The 27,310-nt window shown below is 43.1% G+C and overlaps 1 protein-coding gene across 1 annotated transcript in view; it reads right to left on the reverse strand.

Annotated features, from left to right (window-relative positions):
* Positions 1-2,556: 2,556 nt before the first annotated feature.
* LOC117509383 overlaps positions 2,557-27,310 on the reverse strand; it is a 362,900-nt gene continuing 338,146 nt past the window's right edge. Inside the window, exon 7 of the mRNA XM_034169055.1 lies at positions 2,557-2,681. Within this exon, the coding sequence (XP_034024946.1) occupies positions 2,561-2,681 (121 nt within the window). The 3' untranslated portion in view covers positions 2,557-2,560. The remainder of the gene's footprint in view (positions 2,682-27,310) is intronic.

The following is a 27,310-nucleotide window of genomic DNA, read 5'->3' on the forward strand; positions in this document are numbered from 1 at the left end:
AATTTTTGTAAAACAGCTAACTGATCAGCTAACTGATCATCTGCAGAGGAATGGTCTATTTGAAGAGTTTCAGTCAGGTTTTAGAATTCATCATAGTACAGAAACAGCATTAGTGAAGGTTTTTCTGCCCTTACATACATGTCCTGGTAGTCAGGAGGATATGTTGACAGACAAATAGGTTCACACCTACAGTAGATTTAAAGTTTCCATTTCAACTCACCTGTGTGTCTTTGGCGGTCCTGGAGGCGGGCCGACCGGGCAGTCGCCGGGGGCGGCATCGCGGGGGGGGCGTCACGACCGTGCGGGTGGAAAAAAACAAAACGGGGGGGGGGGGGTGGTTGTCCTGACGGGGGGGGTTTCATGGTTACAACGCGCTCAACTTTTGTTCAGAATCAGCTTCTTATCACTGGTAACGACGCGGCTTTCCCCTCACTCATTCCCGCAGCTTCACAGTGCTTTAAACGGTGTGGACGCTGAGCACCCACAGACTTCAATAGGGGCAGGGGGGTTTCGCCCGGGGAGTAAATCACTCTAGGACCGCCACTGTGTGCCGCCCCTCATATGTGTCATGCAAAAAAGCACCTCAGGGAACTGCCCGGTTTGCCCGTACCAAAAACTGCATCTGACTCGACGATCCTTCAGCTGCTTCAGTCGGGGCACAAAGTCAATGCTGACTCACAAGAAACAAACTGTAGTGACCAGGGACAAGAGGATTTAGAACCCCAAATGCAGGCAGTCAGACTGAAAGAGGTAAGTGTCAAAGTGATAACAACAAAAACCATACAATTGAGTTGGAGAAATGGTGAGGGACCCGGAATCAAAAACTAACAAAAATACAATGCTCCACAGAGGAAAAAAAAACAAAACAAAAGCACAATACTGACAGACTGAAATGAACCAACTTCTCTAACCAAACGGATGATGATGGATCCTAAAGTCAAGACAAACAGGTGTGGTATAAATAAACAGGCTGAGCATCACAGGCATATATAATCAAGACAAATGAAGACATGAGAAACCAGTGAACAGAAGAGGGCAGAAAAACCAAGACATCTGTAAATGACAAAACATAACCTAAGAGCAAGACACATAACCACTAAAACACCAAGAGAAAAATGAAATCCTGAAGAGAAAACAAAGAGACTCCACATAAAATAATCAAAAACACTGACAAAGAACCACAATGCATATTATAAGAGTAAAGAGAGAATAAACCCAAGACTGAAAATAAACAACCTGAAAGGCTGAGTAGAATAAATTCCACAGACAATAAAACAACAACCAAAGATGAACACATCACAAAACGTATAAGTAAATCAAAATACATAAACCAAAACCTGGACTACAAAACTGACAAAGAACTACAATATCCAAATGACAACATAAAGCAGAAAGAACCACAATACATATCATAGAATAGAATAGAATGGAATTTATTCGGCACACAAAATATTCAAAAACAATTCCACAAACTCATAAACAATACTTGTGAGTCTGAAAGGGTGTGGGCTGAAGCAAAGCTTACTAGCACCCACCCCTGCTAGTACAAGACCATCAGTTCTAATCAGTCATATTTACATAAATACAAATTCACTACTACATGTCAACACACAGACATACACATCAATATACTATTCACTTATATTTATATAGTACCAGATCACAAGAAAGTCAACTCAAGGCACATTACGCATGTAAGGACTAACCTTACCAACCTCATCAACCTTATCATAAGAGTAAAGAGAGAATAAACCCAAGACTGAAAATAAACAACCCGAAAGGCTGAGTAGAATAAATTCCACAGACAATAAAACAACAACCACAGATGAACACATCACAAAACGTATAAGAAAATCGAAATACATAAATCAAAACCTGGACTACAAAACTGACAAAGAACTACAATATCCAAATGACAACATAAAGCAGAGATACACTGAAGGAGGTGTGTCCGGTACGAAAAGTAGTACATCAGCAGACATCAGACTAATGCGACACAGCTGAGGGGCGGAGGACGTGACAGACAACAGAACAGGCGAACAGCACTACATCCAAACACACGACACAAACACACACACCCACAAGACAGGACTGAGACACAGAAGATGACAGACACATGCAGACACGCCCACGCAGGGGGACAAGTACCACAGCTGTACACACAAAGGTTCGGACAAAAACAGGGAGACAAACACACAGAGGACAGAAATAACACAAAAACCACTAACACCCCATAAACAGAGGTGACACAACACAAACCAGCAAAGTACTGTGGCCTCTGTGGTTGTGGGTCCTGTTCACTGATGAGTTCTCTTATTGTTTTTGGTCCCATGAAGAATTCTAATCCTACCAGTTTGTAAAAATTGTTACAGAGAAACATTTGGGAAATAACGAATCTCACAGAGGTTCCAAAAGACATGCCAGTTGTCTCCACTCAACACACACTGCTGTTAAATACCCAAAAGAACACTTCTTCACCCTGAGCAGAAGACTTGTATCCTTGGACGCCAGTGACAATGGAGTGACTGACTGATCCATAATGTTATCCTCCGTTGTCCTCTCAGATAAGTCCAGCGGCTCTGAGAACAGCGCTGACAGACAGGATGAGGCGGCTGCTGTAGTCCAGCAATCGATCGTCATAAATCAGCTGGTCTGCTGTCAACTCTGGTTGCACTGGAGCTCTGCAGAGAACAAAGAAAGGCATCAGAAGGCTGATGTATACCCTGATCGCTCTGCACACCACCATATAAATGAACAAGTAAATATACATCTGTGTGATGTAGTTTTTCACTCCATGTGACTTCTGTGTGACTTCATTATGAAGTCATTCATACCTATCAATCAAAAATATTTATTGAGCAATATATGCTTCAGATCATCTAGGCTTCTTGGTTGTTGACATATTCAAAAAAAGGTATTTTTGGACCATGTTGTTTCTTGATCTTTGATATTTAACAAAACTACTCCATAATCTAAATACATCTTTATAGGTATGCAGGTAATATCCAGACAGGTTTGAGCCATCGAGGCTTCTTGGTTGTTGAGACACACACACAAAGAAACAAAATGTGTTTTTGGGCCATGTTTTCCTTGACCTTTTACCAAAGTACTCCAAAATCTAATCATTTTGAATATATTTATCCACGTACTGAGCCCACTGTTTATATTAAATCTATCCACCTGTTTTTGAAGTATCTTGTCCATAGACACACAGACACACACACACCAGTAAAAATAATACTCTGCTATCGCTGCTTCACAGCGCACAGGGTATTGACGATCGGCGACAAATTCAAGGAAAAACCTGCGGGCAGTCTACGGGGGAAAACATGGCAAAACTGTGTGTGAGACATGCGTGTCACATCACTGTAGAAGGAGACAAACTGCACCTGTTGGGTTTTGGACATAAACCTGCAAATTCTACAGGTTCTGCAAAAAATCAAAAACGCATTCAGCACGTATGGGGCCTGTACTCATAGCTGTTTCTAGCAATATGCAGACAAATCAAATGCATTGGACCCCATAAGCCACTAGGAGGCCCCAACACTTATTTCCCTTATATGCCTAAAATAAATGTAGGATACAAGAATAAAATGCCTTTGCTTGTAAGAAAGCCAGGAAGCAAAAATGTTGAGGAGGATAATACACAAGACTGTAAATGGACTGCATTTATATAGCACTTTTCCATCTGCATCAGACACTCAAACTGCTTTACATTGTATTTTTATTCTATGTTGATTACTGTTTATTATGTGCTTTTGCCAATTAAACAGTAATAGATTGAAAGTAGTCCTGAAGGGGGTTGGAGTGTGACGTGTAAAGTTTCCTCCTAACTCCAATATTAGCAGTATTCTTACAAGTTTTGCTTTTATTGTTTGCGCACTGATATGTAAGCAACTAAGGAAGTAATAATCTCATTTATTTTCTGTTGATCTTGGGCTTGGCCCACTTTATTTATTTGGTTATTGTTTTGGGGTGTGCCAATTTATGATGCTGTGAAAACTTGAGTTGTTTTCTTGCTTTCAAAACTTAAACTAAACATTTTTTAAACACTCAATATCTGTTTTTTATTGGCATATAGAGAGTTGTTGTTTTCCTTATCATTTTTATATCAGTTATATTGCTTGAGTGGCTCAACTTAAGATGTTTCATTTTAATATGAGATGTTATCAAGACTGTAGGCTGTTTTACTCATGAAGTGTAATAGATTGTGGCGTGTTCATGGATCATCTAATGGATTAGGACTCTGCATTGCAGTTGGGCAACTTGGGGCTGCAAACAGCATCTTGCATAGGGCCCCCACAAAGCTAGAAATGGCACTGCCGTTGTACATCTGAATGAAGTTAGGAGCACAGCAAGTATGGACTCTATGATGACACAGTCATTGCATGTGTGTCATGCTGTAAGGCGACATGGCTCAGAGAGGGTGGGGACACAAAAGCAGACTCACACACAGAAGCACAGGATTGATAGGATTGATCAAAAAGGCTTTAAAGCAAAGTAGACAGAAATAGAGGTGTGGAGGGAGGAGAAAAAGATAAGGTGAGCTGGTGCAAGAGAGTGCAGTTGAGCAAACACTAAGCAGAAAGGTGAATTCAAAATACAATGCAAAAGAATCTACACATGGACGGAGCAAAGAAACAAAACCAAGAAAAACAAAGATGAGAACTGAAAAGTAATCAATAAGAAAATTAAAGGCAGGGGCTAAAACTAATATGTGACAAAAGCAAAAACTAACAGAAATTAAAAGCAATGACTCCAGTGGTAAAATTCAAAATAAAACCAGTAAAGTAATCCGAAACTGAAAATAAAAAAAGAGTAACAAAGTGTAAAGCGGACGCAGACAGAATGTAACAAAGACCATGTCATGCCCAGCCCTGATCCAGGCTTTGATCCCTATTTTGCCCCTTTCTTTGCCTCATCTTCTGTTCCCACTTTGATTTATTAGTTGTTTAATTTCATCATGTGTCTATTCTATGTTCTATTTTGCATTGCCACTTTGTTTCTTTGTTACCTTTATACTTTGGCCATAGTACAGTTCCGTTCTAGTTTCATTCTGTCAGTTGTGTTTTTATTTATTGTTCATTGGTTTCTCACTTGTTATTTTGCTGTTCTCATTTGTGTTATCAGTTATGCTTAAGTATCAGGTTTTGTTTTCTGTTAATTATCAGTCTTTGTTTGTTTTGTCATCTGTGTGTATATTTCAGTCATAAGTCAGGTCCATTCTTGTTTTGTCTTTTATTTTATTATTATTCTCTGTTTAATTCCCATGTTCATGCTCTATCCTGGTTCCTGTTCATAGTTGTATTATAGTCTATCTGATCCCTGTTCTCAGTTTTTACGTCATCCTTATTATGTTCACTCCACGGCCTGCACCTGCCATCATGTCTGTCTCACTTTTATGCTGTCTGCTTTGTGTTTGCCTTCACAAACACTCTTTCGACCTGTCTACGTATCTCTGTATCCTACATCACTCCACTTTGTGCACTCTCTTCCTCCCTATCTTGCACAGTGTTTAATCTTTGTCCACTGACCACGCCCCTTTCTAGAATCTTCCCTCCACACATGACCTAATCAGTCTGCACATGCACCTCGTTTACACCACCTGTTATTTAAGCCCTCACAGTCTCACAGCTCACTGTCAGATTGTTGTCTTTTGTACACTTTCCAGCACCCGTTCACAGTCCTGATTGATGCCTTGCCGTATTCCGATTTCTGCTTTGTACTCAGCGACTATGCCTCTTGCCTCTTCCCGGATGTCTGTATTTGCTCATGCCACTGAACCCTGCTCGTCCATGACTGCGTATCTGCCAGACCCTGTTTGTACTGCTGCTTCACTGACTGATCACATGTGTACCGTACCAAAGTCTGGAATAAAGACCATGACTTCTCTCACACCCAAAAGCCTAGTCTGGGAGTCTGCTTTGCACGTTCAGCCGCCCCTGATGCTGGGCCTCAGCCCGGCTTGACAGACCAAAGCAGGGAAGGACATGGGACCAGACAGGGATGGACCTGACAATGGGTGCTGTGCATCAGAAGTACTACACAAGTAATCCACACCTGTGATATGTTCAGTCCACAAGACAGAAGTACATCTCACTCTCCACCCTATGCGTGGCGTGCACACAGCACACGCAACCCGCACGTCTCACAAGTGGCAAGACAGGTACACATATATTGGAGAGCTCGTGTAGCATTCGAGAAGGAAAGAAGAGGACACCACCAGGATTATATTCCACAGTTTGCACCAGACCAACCTCCACCCCACACCCCAACACACAAATAATGTGACGCACCAGTTGTAATTTAAAAAAGGAGAGGAGATGTGATCAGATGTGACCTCTGTACTGATGTCTGCTGGAGTGCTGCCCCATAATGTAGCACAGACCCACAGTGGGCATTTTCACGCTTTCAGGCCCCTGGACAGCGGCGCAACTTTGAGGCTCGTGTCCAGAGGATGCAAAAGCTGTTTTATTGTTGTAATATTAAATAATGGTCTTTAATAAAGCTGTGAAAAACATGTACACACAGTCTGTTCAGCATTACAGCTGAGGGCGCTAATGGCTGTCACCATACCATTGCAACGTCTGAGGGTGTTGGACATCTACAGGCAGATGACAGAAGATGAGAAGAGGCACAAAGTGATATTGGCTGTGCTAACACTGGAATGTCGACGTCGGAATGCAACGCAGTAGAGGTGGTAGTAGGTTTCCTTCTATAAGTTTGTGCTCAACAGGTGTACAACCTGTACATGACAAGTATCACATCCGTACTCCTTCAGAAACTTCCCTCCAGATACCTTCTGCATGGCTGTGACCTGTGTGTCCAACACATTTAGTAGTTTTTGAGTGAGGCTTAAGAAAGCTTCAAGTGACTGTACCAGAAGGAAAATGGTAATCGAAGTGACGTAAGGTTAGAGCACACGCCTGTGAAGTGACTTGAGGCAGCGTTGTTCTGATTTGGCTCTGAATATTGTACTGTTGTCTCTGTGTTCGGTGCTAACAGCAATGTGCAGATTGCTCTTCTGTTGATTTTATGTTGAAGCATGTAGAGCAATGTACTGGTCTCTTTTCATTTTTACTTTTGGTTTAATGCGCTCCATTGTTTTTATGGCATTCTCTCACATTTTCACTTTTTCCTCAATGCCGTATATTTATTAATGGTAAATGGACTGCATTTATATAGCACTTTTCCTTCTGCATCAGACGCTCAAAGCACCTTACAAATAATGCCTCACATTCACCCCAGTGTGAGGGTGCTGCCATACAAGGAACTCATTACACACCAGGAGCAACTAGGGGATTAAGGACCTTGCCCAAGGGCCCTTCGGGATTTTCCAGTCAGGCAGGGATTTGAACTGAGGATCCTCTGGTCTCAAGCCCAACACTTTAACTGCTAGACCATCACCTCCCCTCCATATTGCTCCAAATCACAACAAAGCTGCCTCAAGGCACTTCACACAAGTAAGGTCTAACCTTACCAACCCCCCCTAAGGGCCCCTTCACACATAGTATGAATAAGTACAAATCAGGGCGAGTCACGGTGGAACGGCTCATATGAGCGAACCACGAAAACATTGAGCTGACGGGTAGGCATGAACGATCCCGCTGCGATGGTTTTGTGCATGCGACGATGCTGTGCAGAAGCATGCGCGAACCTGTCACTGCGGGAACACAGTGCGAGCAGCTGGGATGTATTGCACCACATTAAGTCACTGATATGGAGAAAAATAAAATAAAAACCCAGCTGTATAATTAATGAATATCACTGGGTTGATATGATTAATAAATAAAAGGGGACGGAATACAGAACGCCACGGTTAAATAACCCTGATTAATAAAAAAAAAAATGCCACTCATGGGATTCGAACCTGCAATTTACATAAGCTCTGATTATCAGATGGAAACTTTACCACTGTGCAACAATCACTGTCTCATAACAGGAGTGTGAAATGGCTAAAATCAACAAGCAGATGAACGTATTTTTTACAAAAGTGAAAGCAGTGCCATGATAACTGACCAAATGGCATTTGTTGTGGCGTATTTCTGCTGATACGTAACTGAAAGTGGCACATTTGTCGCACTGTTGGCTTGTCATATAGTCCTGCTGCGCGCCGCTCACAGGACAAGCAGTGACATTCAGAATGCCTGCTGTGTATCCACATGAATTGATGGTCTGTTTCAGCTAGGATAGCCTGCCAATGTGCGCGCTGTGTGCTCTCTAGCCCATCGCAAAAGTGATATATTTTTTTTTATGTATTTCCACGTGAGGACAGCAAGCACTCACATGCGCTTCAATCAATCAATCAATTTTATTTATATAGCGCCAAATCACAACAAACAGTTGCCCCAAGGCGCTTTATATTGCAAGGCCATACAATAATTACGTAAAAACCACAATGGTCAAAACGACCCCCTGTGAGCAAGCACTTGGCGACAGTGGGAAGGAAAAACTCCCTTTTAACAGGAAGAAACCTCCAGCAGAACCAGGCTCAGGGAGGGGCAGTCTTCTGCTGGGACTGGTTGGGGCTGAGGGAGAGAACCAGGAAAAAGACATGCCGTGGAGAGGAGCAGAGATCAATCACTAATGATTAAATGCAGAGTGGTGCATACAGAGCAAAAAGAGAAAGAAACACTCAGTGCATTATGGGAACCCCCCAGCAGTCTAAGTCTATAGCAGCATAACTAAGGGATGGTTCAGGGTCACCTGATCCAGCCCTAACTATAAGCTTTAGCAAAAAGGAAAGTTTTAAGCCTAATCTTAAAAGTAGAGAGGGTGTCTGTCTCCCTGATCTGAATTGGGAGCTGGTTCCACAGGAGAGGAGCCTGAAAGCTGAAGGCTCTGCCTCCCATTCTACTCTTACAAACCCTAGGAACTACAAGTAAGCCTGCAGTCTGAGAGCGAAGCGCTCTATTGGGGTGATATGGTACTATGAGGTACCTAAGATAAGAAGGGACCTGATTATTCAAAACCTTATAAGTAAGAAGAAGAATTTTAAATTCTATTCTAGAATTAACAGGAAGCCAATGAAGAGAGGCCAATATGGGTGAGATATGCTCTCTCCTTCTAGTCCCCGTCAATACTCTAGCTGCAGCATTTTGAATTAACTGAAGGCTTTTCAGGGAACTTTTAGGACAACCTGATAATAATGAATTACAATAGTCCAGCCTAGAGGAAATAAATGCATGAATTAGTTTTTCAGCATCACTCTGAGACAAGACCTTTCTAATTTTAGAGATATTGCGTAAATGCAAAAAAGCAGTCTTACATATTTGTTTAATATGCGCTTTGAATGACATATCCTGATCAAAAATGACTCCAAGATTTCTCACAGTATTACTAGAGGTCAGGGTAATGCCATCCAGAGTAAGGATCTGGTAGACACCATGTTTCTAAGATTTGTGGGGCCAAGTACAATAACTTCAGTTTTATCTGAGTTTAAAAGCAGGAAATTAGAGGTCATCCATGTCCTTATGTCTGTAAGACAATCCTGCAGTTTAGCTAATTGGTGTGTGTCCTCTGGCTTCATGGATAGATAAAGCTGGGTATCATCTGCGTAACAATGAAAATTTAAGCAATGCCGTCTAATAATACTGCCTAAGAGAAGCATGTATAAAGTGAATAAAATTGGTCCTAGCACAGAACCTTGTGGAACTCCATAATTAACCTTAGTCTGTGAAGAAGATTCCCCATTTACATGAACAAACTGTAATCTATTAGATAAATATGATTCAAACCACCGCAGCGCAGTGCCTTTAATACCTATGGCATGCTCTAATCTCTGTAATAAAATTTTATGGTCAGTATAAAAGTAAAATTTTAACAGTATCAAAAGCAGCACTGAGGTCTAACAGAACAAGCACAGAGATGAGTCCACTGTCTGAGGCCATAAGAAGATCATTTGTAACCTTCACTAATGCTGTTTCTGTACTATGATGAATTCTAAAACCTGACTGAAACTCTTCAAATAGACCATCATCTGCAGATGATCAGTTAGCTGTTTTACAACTACCCTTTCAAGAATTTTTGAGAGAAAAGGAGGTTGGAGATTGGCCTATAATTAGCTAAGATAGCTGGGTCAAGTGATGGCTTTTTAAGTACGGTTTAATTTACTGCCACCTTAAAAGCCTGTGGTACATAGCCAACTAATAAAGATAGATGATCATATTAAGATCGAAGCATTAAATAATGGTAGGGCTTCCTTGAGCAGCCTGGTAGGAATGGGGTCTAACAGACATGTTGATGGTTTGGATGAAGTAACTAATGAAAATAACTCAGACAGAACAATCTGAGAGAAAGAGTCTAACCAAATACAGGCATCACTGAAAGCAGCCAAAGATAACGATACGTCTTTGGGATGGTTATGAGTAATTTTTTCTCTAATAGTTAAAATTTTATTAGCAAAGAAAGTCATGAAGTCATTACTAGTTAAAGTTAAGGAATACTCGGCTCAATAGAGCTCTGACTCTTTGTCAGCCTGGCTACAGTGCTGAAAAGAAACCTGGGGTTGTTCTTATTTTCTTCAATTAGTGATGAGTAGTAAGATGTCCTAGCTTTACGGAGGGCTTTTTTATAGAGCAATAGACTCTTTTTCCAGGCTAAGTGAAGATCTTCTAAATTAGTGAGATGCCATTTCCTCTCCAACTTACGGGTTATCTGCTTTAAGCTGCGAGTTTGTGAGTTATACCACGGAGTCAGGCACTTCTGATTTAAAGCTCTCTTTTTCAGAGGAGCTACAGCATCCATTTTGTCTTCAATGAGGATGTAAAACTATTGACGAGATACTCTATCTCACTTACAGAGTTTAGGTAGCTACTCTGCACTGTGTTGGTATATGGCCTAGGAACATAAAGAAGGAAACATATCCTTAACCTAGTTACAGCACTTTCTGAAAGACTTCTAGTGTAATGAACTTATCCCCACTGCTGGGTAGTCCATCAGAGTAAATGTAATGTATTAGAAATGATCAGACAGAAGGGAGTTTTCAGGGAATACTGTTAAGTCTTCAATTTCCATACCATAAGTCAGAACAAGATCTAAGATATGATTAAAGTGGTGGGTGGACTCATTTACATTTGAGCAAAGCCAATTGAGGTCTAATAATAGATTAAATGCAGTGTTGAGGCTGTCATTCTCAGCATCTGTGTGGATGTTAAAATCGCCCACTATAATTATCTTATCTGAGCTAAGCACTAAGTCAGACAAAAGTTCTGAAAATTCACAGAGAGAAACTCACAGTAACGACCAGGAGGATGATGGAGTGTGCGAAACACACAAGCACGTGTTGTGGGGGGGACCGACACTCTGGCATGTCACATGTGTACTTGGCAACTTCACAGTCATGGGGGCACTTCGACAAATTTCAACGCCAGCTCGAAAGTGATCGTCTGCTGATTGTTGTCGTGCTAACAAAAGTAATGGCCACACATTTTCTAAGTGCCAAGAGAGTAGTGTTAGATGTTTGTGTCACCTGGAATTTGGCCGACACCTGCCACAAGAGTGATTGAATGGGCTCTCACAGGGCATACTCTGTCTTTCTGCCGCTGGTGTGCGCAAAATAGGTTGTAGCAACAAGTATACGAGGCATTAATAAGGCAGCTCCAATTTTACAGTATTGCAAACGGATTCCTGCTTCATGTGCAATTCGGCCACATTTATACTATATGTGAAGGGGCCCTGAGCAAGCACACAGGTGACAGTGGTAAAAAAAAAAACCTTCCCTCTTGGGATAATGAGGAAGAAACCTCAACCTCAAGCAGATCAAACTCAAGAGAGGTGGACCCACTGCTTAGGCCATTCCAGCAGTTACAAAGTTTTTACAAATTTTGCAATAATTTCTTTACAAACCAAGAAACAGAAGTCAGAGCCAGAAGAGCAACAAAAATGTCTCTAATTGAAATTAAAAGCAGTCTATTGTGGGTCTTTCATCTCTGTGTCTCCAGGTGTTTGAATTGGTAGGGTTTCCTGGGGTCAGTCTGATGTCCTGGGGTGAGGACCAGCATCCATTAAAGGTGTTGTTAGTGCGTTGGACAGATGAGAAAAAGGCAGAAGCAGTAAGCTGGAAATAACTGCACTGAGGCATTAATTCCCGAGCAATAAATCACAATAGAAGCAGAGAAGCATTAGATATAATGAGGCTGAGACCTCTTCTGCTGCTGATTAATATGAAATAAAAGGAGAGGAAACATTAATTTGATACTACACCATTATGCTAGTTCTAACAAGAGGGAGAACAGATGTGGTCTTTAGTCTGGACATGAATGTCTCTGTGGAATCTAACAGTTTTATCTCTGCAGGGAGATCATTACACAAGACAGGGCAAGCTCTGTGCCCTGCAGACTTTTTTTTTTATAACTTTGGGACACAAAGTAGTCCTGTGTCCTGAGAATGCCCAAGCATGGGCCGGTACGTGGGGTTGTAATTAGGTCAGCTTGGTTAGGAGGTTCTAGTCCATGATTAAATTTAGAAGCAAGCAACAGAACCTTAAAATTAGACCTCACAGAGACAGTAAGCCAGTGAAGGTAGGCCAAAATTGGTGTAATGTGGTTGAACTTTCTGTTTCTTGTTAAATTTTGGCAGCAGCATTTTGAACCAATGGAGACCTCTAAAGCTGGACTGCAGCAATCCCAAGGAATAGACCACTGCAATAATCTAGTCTCGAGGAGACAAATGCATGGATCAGGGTCTCTGCATCAGCCATAGTCAGAATGGGATGATTTATCACTATATTACGAAGGTGGAAAAAGCAGTCGTCATATCTCTAATGTGTAGCTCAAAGGACAACGTGGGATCAAAATCACCCCAAAGTTCTCACTTTATCAGTGTGATGTGTGGACACTGAGTATAGGTTAAGCATTAGCTGGTCAAACTGGTTGTCTATGTCTTCACTGGACCAAGGACCATCATTTCGGTCTTCTCCAAATTTAAAGGTAAGAAATTGCTCAACATCGAGCTTTTCACTGATGCAAGACAATCCTACAAAGTCTTGATGTGTATGAGATTACAAGCAGTTGTCTGCTTGCACAACTGAGTATCATCTGCGTAGCAGTGAAAAGTAATCGTCGCAGTATATGCCCAAGGGGTGCTATATAAACGGAAAAAAGCAGGGGGCCTAAGACAGACCCCTATGGAACCCTATATATGTAGAACCTATTTATAAAGTCAAAGACATCAGAGCAGTGGTAGGCACAGTTCCGCTAATCCGCAAATTATCGAAGCTAAAGTTTTCATTATCGGATTTGCTTTTCAGATAACTTTCAAAACCATCATTGTGTGAATGTGTGACCTTACTTGTGTGAAGTGCCTTGAGGCAATTCTGTTGTGATTTGGCGCTATATGAATGAAAATAAATTGAAAATTGAAAAATCATCGGACCAATTATCTTCCGATAAGTTTTGGTCTGATAATTTTTAGACTGCTAACATATTTTTGGGGGCGTGGTGAACAAAGCTTTATAGGTACAAACATTTATTAAGTTTAAAAATCAATTGAGTACCTACAAATGTTTTTGTAGTAGATGTACAGCTCTATCCTCTGGAAAACAGAGAAGAGCTGGTTCCAGAAGAAACTGCTCTGTCGTCTGTAAACAGAGAAGAGGTTGGTTCCAGAAAAAAAACACTCTATCCTCTGCAGACAAACGAGACCTGGTGACAGAAAAGAAAGAAAAGCTCATTTATTTAACCCCCTAGTACTACGCTAGCAATATCACCCAAGTCATCCAGAGGCAAACAGTTTTTAAGTTATTTAACTTAATGTCACGTCTGAAGTTTTAGAGGACAAGTTGGGACAAGCCTATCTCGGGCTTTCAGTGCTTACCAGTCGAGTGAGTATAAGAGAAATTGTGGAGAGCTGAGCTTGTCCCAACTTGTCCTCTAACACTCCGAAACGGAGTGTGTTCCTTTGTCTCGCTTCATCAGCGAATCGGTCGTGATGCGCAAAGCCTCCCGCGCGGCTTTCCATGACAAAATCTCTTGTTAAAAGTGAAATCTGCCGGAAAATGGCTGATGTCCAGCTCTTGTGATAACCAGAGAAATTGCACACGATGGTCCCGGCTCCACACAGCCATCCGTTTAGAAATGATTGTGGTGGTTTCTGCTATCCGATGGCGGCTCGGAGCGTGGCGCGCCATTGTGGGCTGTCCTTAAAGCTGTAGTAACACTCCTTATTCTCTGTTGAAGCCGTTAAAATTTTCACACCAGATAAATTTTTCCAATGGTTTCCAGCTGCCTGTCTCTAACCAGTTTCTGAAAAAGTTGATGGAAAAAAGCCCAAATCATTCCGCCATTTCCTCACAATGAAACAATGAGAGAGGGGTGGACCAGTTCTCACTCAAAGCCTGCCCAAAGGTGATGACGCAAACGACAGGTGTGGAAAAACTCACGCATACACTTGAAGGTTCAAGCTGGTGATGTAAAAACATATGAATCAAATCCATATATTTTTTGCATAAAATAAAAAGGACGGATACTTTTCTCACAGACCTCGTATATTCTCTGGGTTTATAGATGTTGTATTGTGTTTATTTTATGTAAAAATGCCAGAAGAAGCCATATTGCTTTGCCACTTATTTTCAATTGGAATCATTGCAATTGATTCCTGTTTGCTATTTAGAGTCCTGTTATGTCAAACACTGTCTGTCATCTTTGTTCCAGAGTAATATATAAGATGTCTGAAATTCAATTTGTGATTATTAAATTCCACACATCTTAAATGTAGGCAGACACAGCTTATCTGGAATTTGTTTTGGCAAGTTTTCACGGTCTCTACTACCATCTACTGGCCAGTAGTGTTCATGGCAGTATAAGCGTCGATGCCAGCTGATGGTAGTGTTCTATTTATTTTGACCCTGGTTATATCAACTTGACATTTTGGCTTTTTTTTTTTTTTTTTTACAAATAAAAAAGGCATATTTTACACAAGCACATTTATATGCAAACACCAACACACACACACACCACATTAATGTGTTGGTTTTTACATACAATGAATGAGTCAAACCAATCAGTGTTAGCGGAGGCACATTTTACCCATAATACCTTTGGCATCTGTCTGTTTGTTAAAAACTTTAGAATTCGTGTGTTGTGTTGGGCTGCCAGAAAAGGAGATACTGCTGGCCCACCACCAGAAGGCGCCCTGCCTGAAGTGCGGGCTTCAGGCACGAGAGGGCGCTGCCGCCTCAGAACAAGCCGTGGTGACAGCTGTCACCCATCATCCGTGACAGCTGTCACTAATCATCCAATCCACATCTGGTATAAAAGCGAGGGAAGACACCTCCACCAAACTGCCGAGATATCATCTTCATCTGGAGCAGTACCAGATCCGACACTCCGGGGGGAAAGTGGCCACCTGGGGCCTCTGGAACTTGGCAGCTCCAGTATTCCTCGGGTTCAGGTGGCGGTGGAAATCGTGTGGTTCGGTTTGTTTCCAGACGGGCGTTCTCCTATCGTCGAGCCTGCCCACACGACACCTTTATTAATTGACTGTTGACATTCTGATTATGCTGTGTTGGTTGTGACATTCACACCAGTAAAGTGTTATAATTTGACTCCTTCCATTGTCCGTTCATTTACGCCCCCTGTTGTGGGTCCGTGTCACTACACTTTCCCAACATAGTGCATTATTTAAAATTAAAAGATATATCTTATGTTTTAACTTTGTAAAGTGACAGTATTGACATTAATGGAGTATTCTTTCGGTATTAAGTTATTATAAATTCAAAACATAATTCAGCACTGCATTTATTTTCCAAGAACCTCTGCCTCACGGCGACACTGCTATTCAGTGGAGAGTTGAGGTTTGCGGCTCCTCTTAATTGCTTCACTGCTGCAAGTATGTAATAAACAAGAGCTTTAGGCAGGGGGCAGGGTGCACAAAGACAGAAGTGCTGACTCATGTTTGGGTCTGTAGTCTCCTTTGATGCTACCAGAAGTGATTGTGGTGTTTAAAACTCAAAATCAGCTTGTTAGTAGTTGCAAGGTATAATGGAGACAATATGGAAGTTATCGGTTTAGCTGTAGCTTCCGATAAATCTTTGGGTGGTTTATCGGTTTAGCTTTATAAAAGATAACTTTTTAGTTAGCTCATTATCTGTTACTGAAGCTAATTTTTTGGTTAGCTGTGCCCACCACTGCATCAGAGACATCATCAATAAAGACATCATGGCTTGAAAAGTAAAAGGCATCAGAGGGCTGATGTATACTCTGCACACACACTACAATATAAATTACACAACCAAATATACACAAAACAAAAATATAAATGCAACATTGTTGTTTTTGCTCCCATTTTTCATCAGCTGTATGAGGTCTGTTAGAAAAGTATTCAACCTTTTTATTTTTTTCAAAAACTATATGGATTTGAATCGTGTGCTTGCATCAGACAAGCTTGAACCTTCGTGCACATGCGTGAGTTTTTTCGGTTGCGTCATTCGCCTGTGGGCAGGCTTTGAGTGAGCACTGGTCCCCCCTCATCGGATTTTTATTGTTTAGGAATGGCGGAGCGACTGCCGCTTTGTTCCATGAAAGTTTTTTCAGAAACTCTGCCAGACAGCCAGATGGAAACCATTTGGAAGATTCAGATGGCTTTCGGTGAAGATTCTATCGGTATCACACGGATTAAGGACCATTAAAACTGGATTAAAAACGGCCCACGGCGGCGGATGGTGCCCCGCGCCCCCGGCGGCCATCGACAGGCTGTAACGAGCAGATCACTTCCAAATTTAAGGCTCTGTTGATGCAGGACATCGTGTGACTAGCAGAGAAGTTTCAGAAGAGGTCGGGATCAGCACTTTATCAGCACATTCCACTGTTAAAGGAGATTTTGTAATGAAAGACGTGCGGACGGATTTGTGCGTCGCGACGCAGCCGCTCATGGCCCAGGACAAACAACACCTCCGTGTTGGAAGTCTCACAGGACAAGCTGGAACATGCCCAGCTGTTAAACAATTTCTCAGATACTCACTCGACTGAAAAGCCACCGAAAGCCGTCCGAATCTTACGAATGGTTTCCAACACGGAGGTGTTGTTTGTCCCGCGCCATGAGCGGCTGCGTCGTGACGCGTGAATCCGTCCGCACGTCTTAAGGTTAAGGTTGACCTTTTGTCCACTGGTGCCTAAATGTGTTATATGCAAGTGTGACCGTCCTATTCTTCACACTGCGTCGTGTTGTGATACTGGTTGATGTGGTGCAGACGAACTCACAGCACACCATATGGCTCATTGGAGGGAGGAGGCGCTCACTCCATTTATTGACTGTGATCTGGTAATATGCATAAAACAACACAAAAAAGACAGGCTACTGTAAGACTAGTCCGTCCAACTCTGGATAACACACACCACAACAACACCCACACACCACACACACACACAACATAACATACACCACATGTGCACCCGACTAGATATACCAACTTTAAGTGCACCATCCAGCTCCATAACACAATGCACATGCGGTTACATTGAAGTAAATGATATTAAAAGTCGAAATGAACAAAATAAAAATTTAGAAACACAGGATGGAAACAGATGACATAGTCCACCTACCTGTTGTGTGGGCCGCTGAAGAGGAGGTACTGCTGGCCCACCACCATCAGAGGGCACCCTGCCTGGAGTGCGGGCTCCAGGCACCAGAGGGCGCTGCCGCCTAACAGGAGTAGCCGGGGGTGACAGCTGACACTCATCACCTATGACAGCTGTCACCACTCATCTGATCAGCATCAGTATATCAGCAAGACGTTCATCTCCACCTCTGGCGAGATATCAGCTGGCTGTGGAGATTTATTCGACAGCAACCTTTTGTGACTTTTTGTGTATCGTGTAACAGACTCTTTTTCCAACAAGAGGTGGAGTTGGTTTTCCTGCCGTGTGAATTGCTGGGTGCATACGCGCCCACCTTTAATTGTTTTTTTGTTCCTCGCCAGCAGTACCAGATCGACACGCGGGGAAGGCAGTGGCCACCTGGGAGTTCGGGACTTGGCGCTCCAGTATTCCCGGGTCTGGTGGCGGAGGAAATCGTGTGGTTCCGGTTCTCTTTGGACAGAATTCTATCCTATCTTCGATGCCTGCCCCCACGACACCTGTTGTGATTTGACCTTTGTCTATTTGTAATCTGTTGTGTTGTTGTGCCCTTTCACAACAGTAAAGTGTTGTATTGACTTCCTCCATTGTCCGTTCTTTTGCGCCCCCTGTTGTGGGCCGGTACCTACACTTTCCCAACACTACCTCTTCCATAAGAGCAAGCAAAAGAGGAAGAGGTGGGCAGATACTCCCGAATTTATAGCGGAATCACACGAAGAAGAAAAAAGAAAACCACCAATGAAGAAGAACCTGGAGGACCAACTAAAATACAGAGCAATACATAAAATAAAATATAGTACCAGGTAATAACAAAAATACAAGGAAACAAAAGAACAATAAGAAAAAACTATTACAGGGATTTCCATCCATCCATCCATTTTCTTCCGCTTTATCCAGGTCGAGTAGCGGGGGCAGCAGCTCAAGCAAAGCCGCCAAGCCCTCCCAATCCAAACACACCTCCCCCAGCTTCACCGGGGGAACCCCAAGGTGTTCCCAAGCCAGCTGAGAGATGTAGTCCCTCCAGCGTGTCCTGGGTCTTCCCCGGGGCCTCCTCCCAATGGGACGTACCCGGAACACCTCTCCAGAGAGGCGTCCAGGGGGCATCCGGAATAGATGCCCGAGCCACCTCAACTGTCTCCTTTCGACGTGGAGGAGCAGCGGCTCGACTCAGAGCTCCTCTCGAGTGACCGAGCTCCTCACCCTATCTCTATGGGAGCGCCCAGCCACCCTGCGGAGGGAAACTCATCTCGGCCCCGCTTGTACTCGTGAGGATCAAGATCCGTAAATCGAAGCTTTGCCCCCCTACTCAGCTCTCTCTTCACCACGACGGTTACGATACAGTGACCGCATCACTGCAGATGCTGCACCGATCCGTCTATCAATCTCATGCTCCATCTGTCCCTCACTCCTGAACAAGACCCCGAGATACTTAAACTCCTCCACTTGAGGCAAGGACACTCCACCGACCTGAAGAGGGCAAAGCACCTTTTTCCGGTCGAGAACCATGGCCTCGGATTTGGAGCTGCTGATTTTCACCCCGGACGCTTCACACTCGGCTGCAAACCGCCCCAGTGCACGCTGAAGGTCCTGATTTGATGAAGCCAACAGAACCACATCATCCACAAACAGCAGAGATGAGATTCTGTGGTTCCCAAACCAGACCCCCTGTACACCCTGGCTGCGCCTAGAAATTCTGTCTATAAAAATAATGAACAGAACCGGTGACAAAGGGCATCCCTGGCGGAGGCCAACGTGCACTGGAAACAGGTTTGTCTTACTACCGGCAATGCGAACCAAGCTCCTGCTGTGGTCGTACAGGGACCGGATAGCCCTTAGCAAAGGACCCCGGACCCCGTACTCCCGGAGCACTCCCCACGGGGTGCCCCGATGGACACGGTCGAACGCCTTCTCCAGATCCACAAAACACATGTGGACTGGTTGGGAGCGAACTCCCATGAACCCTCGAGCACCCGATGGAGCGTGTAGAGCTGGTCCAGTGTGCCACGACCAGGACAAAAACCACACTGCTCCTCCTGAATCCGAGGTTCTCCTCTCCAGTACTCTGGAATAGACCTTACCAGGGAGGCTGAGGAGTGTGATCCCCCCTATAGTTGGAACACACCCTCTGGTCCCCCTTCTTAAACAGAGGGACCACCACCCCGGTCTGCCAATCCAGAGGCACTGTCCCCGATTGCCACGCAATACTGCAGAGGCGTGTCAGCCAAGACAGTCCCACAACATCCAGAGACTTAAGGTACTCAGGACGGATTTCATCCACCCCAGGAGCCTTGTCACCGAGGAGCTTTCTAACCACCTTGGTGACTTCGGCCTGGGTAATGGATGATTTACAGGGATTTAACAGTCCATATTAACTCTGTTACACAAGCTACAGCTGCTGTTGTAGACCTGTATATATGTTTTGTGTGTAGCTTATGAGATGTATATGTGTCACATTGCAACACAGTGCCTCAGGTTGGCACCTTATGGTTTGGGAGGCCTTTTCTTGAATTATCTATGTGATGATAATGTGTACTTCTTTTTTATAGTGTATTTTTTCTACAGTGGGTTTCTTCTTATTATCATTCTCAGCTTCTGAATGTATGGGTTTTTTATTAGTGTCTGCATTGGCATGTTTTGTGGAGTTCTACACCTGTTTTTGATTGGTGTTATTATAAAAGACGTCATTTCCTGAATGGCATCACACACTGAGGAAGACCAAGTTGAAATGCGTTTGTGCTCCTGATCCTGTTGCCTTGCCGTGAGACATTAAAACCTTTATTAAGAAGGACACTTGAGTGTTGCTGGCTTTATTTCTATATTGGGAGGAGTTTAATACATCTTCTGGTGCTACTTGGACACATCATCAATAAAGAACCCAGGGTCATTAGGTGTTTCGGGTCTTTAATCTTCATACAGCCTCACCTGGGCAACCTAGCCGGGGTTGATGAGGTCCCGGCTTGTGTCCAAGTGGCTAGTTGTTCCACGTATCCCCCCTTCGGATCCACAGCCACCTTGAGGCCCTCTCTGCAGCCTCTAGCATATTCTTGTTTGCTCTTTTCGCCTGCAGTCATTTCACTCCAAGGAGTTTGAGGGTGCACAGCAATGAATGGCCAGCAAAGCCTTGGCACCTGATCTCAACCGGTTCACAACGGGCTTTCCAGCCATTGCTCTGTCATTCTCTGATGAGCTCATCGTACTTGGCCCTCTTTCGCTCATTGGCTTCATCTATTCGATCCTCCCATGGGACAGTCAATTCCAGAAGGATCACCTGCTTCGTTGACTCTGATGTCAGCACCATATGTGGGCAGAGAGAAGTGGTTGCGACGTTGGCCGGAAATTTGAGATGTTTACCCAGGTCAACTTGGAGCTGCCAATCACAGGCAGTGGTGAGGAGCCCCACTGAAGAGCTAGGTTGATATTGCTGAACCTTCTGCCCGGTCTAATAAACGAGATGGTCTGTTTGGGGGCCATCTGAGACTGAGTCTTACTGTGCTGTATCGCTGTGCAGATGGAATCCGCCAAAGTTCTTAGAACTTGGTCGAGGTGCCAGCGGTAATGCCCCTCACCTAGCGCTTTGGGGCAGCAGCTCAGGATATGCTCCTGTGCTGGAGGAGGGTGCCCCTCTTCCAGCACAGCTTGCACTCAGGAGTGTCTACTAAGCTCCAAGTGTGCATATTAGCTGGACATGGAAGGACGTCGTAGTATATATGTGTACCATCATTATGATGGTCGACACTGCCCTTCGCAATGACTTGCAAGCACTTGTCGATGTCCTCATCCAATTTTTGCCACTCCTTGCTGTTTGCGGCTGACCATACCACCCTTCGTTGTTCTGACTTCCTGTTTGGAGATGGAACTCATGTTGCCTGGAGATGCCGGGGACTGTGGGGTGAATCCAGCCCTGGCCCCTTCTCCGTCTCACCAGGTATCGTTAGTGCACCAGGAGCTGTTGCTCCAACTGCGGTTCCTGAGCATTGCTCCACTGAGCTCTTCCTTAGGCAGGCCATCTTTGCCTGGTGGATCTTCAGGCCTCTGTGGTTTTTGCAGACCTTGCCACACATGCAGACTGCTCTCGTAATCCGTGGTTGCTTGCTTGGGTCGTTAACGGTAACTCCGTCGGATTGGGATGCTCATGCTCCCCCCCTCTTGGGCATCCCTGGGGTATCTTACTCTGGGGTTCTTCGTAGCTGAGTTTGTGTATATATTTGTATATATTGACTATATACACAGTATTGTCTCCACTACACTTGCAATGAAGTTATATTTGCTATTTTGCTCATAATTAGCTTTGCATGCTAACAATGTTAAAAGTTATTAAATTGTATAAAATGCTTTGTGTTCATCATTTTGAAAAAGTAACAAATGTTTAGAAGTATGTGCACGGTCCTGTTCTAACGAATTAGGTACTGTATGGATTGAATAAAGTTGACTTTAGGTTCTGGTGTGATATTTCTGCCATAATGTGTTTAAGGGATTTATCATGATGCCAAATGAATGAAATGTGTATGCTTATGCTTTGATGGGTGTTTAATTGATTTATGATGGTTCTGAAATGATACAATATTATATGGGTTGATTAAGGATTATAATATGTGTTTGTGATGAATTGTATTGACCATGTGTAACTGCTGGCATGTTGTTGATTTCCTGTAGGTAAGCCTGGCATTGACCACTTTGAATAAAGTCATTATTTGATGCCGGCATGATGCTTATGCTATAATATGTTTAAGAATCTGATATTTTGCTAAAGTGCACATAATCTTTTGGAAATGCTTTGGTTGATTTATCATGTAGTTGGAATAATGTTTCATCATTATAACCTGTTTCCCAAAGACCGTTCATGTCACACCCCGGCCTTGCCCCGGCCTCCAGTTAGAAGATGGTAACACCCCAACTGAACTAAACTGAACTGTATAAAGACTGTGGGTTTCCAGATTTCGGGGTTCTTTGCTGACACACAACCTGTTGATGTCGTTGTTGCGTAATAAAGTGTGCTGCATTGAACCCACCCTGCGCTCGGTTGTTGACAATCTTCTGATCTGTTCTGCTGTATTCTTCAATAAACCCTTTAAGGTCTGTATAAATGGGAATTGAATTCTGAGTCTTTTGTGTCTCTCACGGTTCACAAACACTCGAGGAACACTTCCAGGTCCTTTGGGACGTGGGGAAGGGTGTTATCCTCAACAAAATTGGTGATCCCAACATGATCATGAGTTACACAATTATTCTTAAAAGAAATTGTAATTGTGTGTCATCTTATTGAGACTTCCAACTGGAGTACTGCAGAGTCTTCTCTCGATCAAAGGATGCCCTACTTCCATCATCAGACACCACTCACGCCCTTGGCTAGCCATACTGAAAGGTAAGCAAAACCTTTCTAAATCTGCACATTGGCGATTTTAAAAAGTGTGGTGGTGTACGTGGGAAGGCAGGTGTCTCCGTTTCATTAACACCAGAAGAGATCAAAGTTCTGAGAAAGAAAAACTACCATTACAGTATAAAAATAGGGAGTTAGAGAAACAGAAAAATAAAAGAGGAAGTCACAGAGAAATAGAAAAATATGAGTAAGAAGAATAGAGAAGTAACCGGTATACTGAGAGGAAATATATGTCAAGAAGCATTTAAGAGTTTAGTAGTAAAATAACCACCACATAGAAGTAAGACAGCGAAAAGAAAAAAGTGCAGAGAGAGATTAACCTTGGGGGACAAGGTCACAGTGCTGGAGTGTTGATTGTCGGTTTATTGTACAGTATACGAGTCTATTAGAAAAGTATCCTAACTTTTTATTTTTTTTAAAAACTATATGGATTTGAATGATGTGGATTCCACCAATCATGCTTGAACCCTCGTGTGCATGCGTGAGTTTTTTTCACGCGTGTCGGTGATGTCATTCCCTGTGGGCAGGCCTTGAGTGAGATGTGGTCCCGCCCTCTCAGCTGAATTCCTTTGTTTCACATGCTGCTCGAGACGGCGTGCGTTGCTTTATCAAAATTTATTCTGGACCTGTGAGGAATATCCGAGTGGACACTATTCGAGAAATTAAGCTGTGTTTCGTGAACGTCTAACGGCTGATGAGAGATTATGGGGTGTTTCTGTCGGTGTAAGGACTTCCCACGAGCAGGACGTCGCGCAGCGCTTCCAGGCGCCGTCATCGGCCTGTTTTGACCTGAAAACATCCTAATTTAAGGCTTAATTCACCCAGGATGTCGTGAGAGAACAGAGAAGATTCAGAAGAGGCCAGCATGAGGACTTTATGCGGACATTCCACTGTTTAAGGACATTTTGTAATGAAAGACGTGCGCGCAAATTCGCATTCGTTTCCGTGACGACTCGGCGAATCTGTGTGCGCCGCGACAGGAAAAACACCTCCGTGTTGAAAACCATTTGTAAAATTCAGGCGGCTTTTGATGGCTTTCAACAAGTGAGTAACTGAGAAATTGTTTAACAGCTTGGGCATGTTCCAACTTGCCCGTTAAGGTTTGTTTTTCCTGTCGCGACCCCCCGCGGTCGGGTCCGGCCCAACATGCAACTCTGCCCGCACGTTCTTTCATTACAAAATGTCCGTTAACAATGGAATGTCCGAATAAACTCCTCATGCCGACTTCTTCTGAAAGTTCTCTGTTCTCTGACGACTTCCTGGGTCAACAGAGCCTGAAATGTGAAAGTTTTCAACTTGAAACGACGAGACGCTGCTGCCTCGAAGCGCAGATCGCCGTCAGGCACCGTGGGCCGTCCTTAAAGCGACACTACCAGACCAAAATCTCTCATCAGCTGTTAAAATTTTTACCGAAAACCAGCTGAATTTATCGAATGGTGTCCACTCAGTTGTGCCTTACAGTTTTGAAAAAAATTTGATCAAACAAAGCAGCAGTCTCTGAGCCATTCCTAAACAATGAAAAAATCGACGAGAGGGTGGGCGACTCCTCACTCAAAGACTGCCCACAGGCGAATGATGTAACCGACAGGCGTGAAAAAACTCTCACATGCCCACGAGTGTTCAAGCATGTCTGAAGTAATCACACGTGATTCAAATCCATATGGTTTTTGAAAAAAATAATAAGGTCCGATACTTTTCTAATAGACCTCGTATTGTGGGATTGTGAAGTGGGGTGTTCGGTGCTGGTCAGTAAATCCCCACACTGAAGAAATTCCGGGTTTGATGAAAATTCCTGTGATGCTCTTCCACGGATGAAGATTCCAGTTCTGAAGAAAATTCCAGTGGCAAAAAAGGGTTTGACTAGTACTTTCTGTGGGGTAGATAAGAGTGGGAGGTTTGAATTGTTGATCTATTGGCTTATTTAAAACCAAGGTGAGATTGTGAATTAACAGACTGCATCAGTCTGCTGTGTGATGAGGTACGCCTTGTTGCACTAGCACGGTAGAAGGTTGGCTGGTGGATCTCACAATGGGCCACGTGAGCAATAAGTCAATAAATTCAGCAACTGTGTAATTTTATCGTGTGTTTTCCATTACATTTCTGTGTGCCCTCCGTTTCAGTATTTCTATTGACAATATCTGAACCAAGGTCAATGATGGACCTCTGGTCCTCATTTAAAACATTCAATCTCAAATCAGTGGATCAGAAAAACCAAAAAGAGGAGGAAAAAAAATCCTGATGTCAATTTTGACAGAAATGCAGGAGGGTGGAACTCCTAAATGGCCTGATAAGGGTGTTATCACCACCAGGCAGAAATTACTTACTGCTTTAGAGGACCAGTACAGGACAGTGTTGGTTGATAACACAGAGGCGCTTAAAGCCCAAGGACAGGACAAAATCCTGATCAAAGCTAAAACTGTGAAGGCATTAAAAGATGCTGAGAAAAAAAAATACAATCAATACCACCGTGCTGTGATTCAGATGCGTGCATGTCAAAACTGGGAGGAAACAGTGCAGGAGAGAAAAACCTCAAAAAAAGATGCAGATCCATGTAAGGATCAAAGTGTAATAACTGATGTTGAACAACCTAGTTACCAATTAAAGGAGAAATCATTCCTCTGGTAGAATCAACTCAATCAATCAACTTTTTTCTTGTATAGTGCCAAATCACAACAAACAGTTGCCCCAAGGCGCTCCACATTGCAAGGCAAGGCCATACAATAATTATGAAACACAGTCTACGTCTAAAGCAACTAACCAAGGGATGGCCAGGGTCACCCGATCCAGCCCTAACTATAAGCCTTAGCGAAAGGAAAGTTTTAAGCCTAATCTTAAAAGTAGAGAGGGTATCTGTCTCCCTGATCTGAATTGGGGAGCTGGTTCCACAGGAGAGGAGCCTGAAAGCTGAAGGCTCTGCCTCCCATTCTACTCTTACAAACCCTATGAACTACAAGTAAGCCCGCAGTCTGAGAGCGAAGCGCTCTAATGGGGTAATATGGTACTACGAGGTCCCTAAGATAAGATGGACCTGATTATTCAAAACCTTATAAGTAAGAAGAAGAATTTTAAATTCTATTCTAGCATTAACAGGAAGCCAATGAAGGGAGGCCAACACGGGTGAGATATGCTCTCTCCTGCTAGTCCCCGTCAGTACTCTAGCTGCAGCATTCTGAACCAACTGAAGGCTTTTTAGGGAACTTTTAGGACAACCTGATAATAATGAATTACAATAGTCCAGCCTAGAGGAAACAAATGCATGAATTAGTTTTTCAGCATCACTCTGAGACAAGACCTTTCTGATTTAGAGATATTGCGTAAATGCAAAAAGGCAGTCCTACATATTTGTTTAATATGCGCTTTGAATGACATATCCTGATCAAAAATAACTCCAAGATTTCTCACAGTATTACTAGAGATCAGGGAAATGCCATCCAGAGTAACGATCTGGTTAGACACCATGCTTCTAAGATTTGGGGGGCCAAGTACAATAACTTCAGTTTTATCTGAGTTTAAAAGCAGGAAATTAGAGGTCATCCATGTCTTTATGTCTGTAAGACATCCTGCAGTTTAGCTAATTGGTGCGTATCCTCTGGCTTCATGGATAGATAAAGCTGGGTATCATCTGCGTAACAATGAAAATTTAAGCAATACCGTCTAATAATACTGCCCAAGGGAAGCATGTATAAAGTGAATAAAATTGGTCCTAGCACAGAACCTTGTGGAACTCCATAATTAACTTTAGTCTGTGAAGAAGATTCCCCATTTACATGAACAAACTGTAATCTATTAGACAAATATGATTCAAACCACCGCAGCGCAATGCCTTTAATACCTATGACATGCTCTAATCTCTGTAGTAAAATTTTATGGTCAACAGTATCAAAAGCAGCACTGAGGTCCAACAGAACAAGCACAGAGATAAGTCCACTGTCCGAAGCCATAAGAAGATCATTTGTAACCTTCACTAATGCTGTTTCTGTACTATGATGAATTCTAAACCTGACTGAAACTCTTCAAATAGACCATTCCTCTGCAGGTGATCAGTTAGCTGTTTTACAACTACCCTCTCAAGAATCTTTGAGAGAAAAGGAAGGTTGGAGATTGGCCTATAATTAGCTAAGATAGCTGGGTCAAGTGATGGCTTTTTAAGTAATGGTTTAATTACTGCCACCTTAAAGGCCTGTGGTACATAACCAACTAACAAAGATAGATTGATCATATTTAAGATTGAAGCATTAAATAATGGTAGGACTTCCTTGAGCAGCCTGGCAGGAATGGGGTCTAATAAGCATGTTGATGGTTTGGATGAAGTAACTAATGAAAATAACTCAGACAGAACAATCGGAGAGAAAGAGTCTAA

Source organism: Thalassophryne amazonica, chromosome 4 (genome assembly GCF_902500255.1).
Source record: "Thalassophryne amazonica chromosome 4, fThaAma1.1, whole genome shotgun sequence".
Taxonomy (NCBI): Eukaryota; Metazoa; Chordata; class Actinopteri; order Batrachoidiformes; family Batrachoididae; genus Thalassophryne; species Thalassophryne amazonica.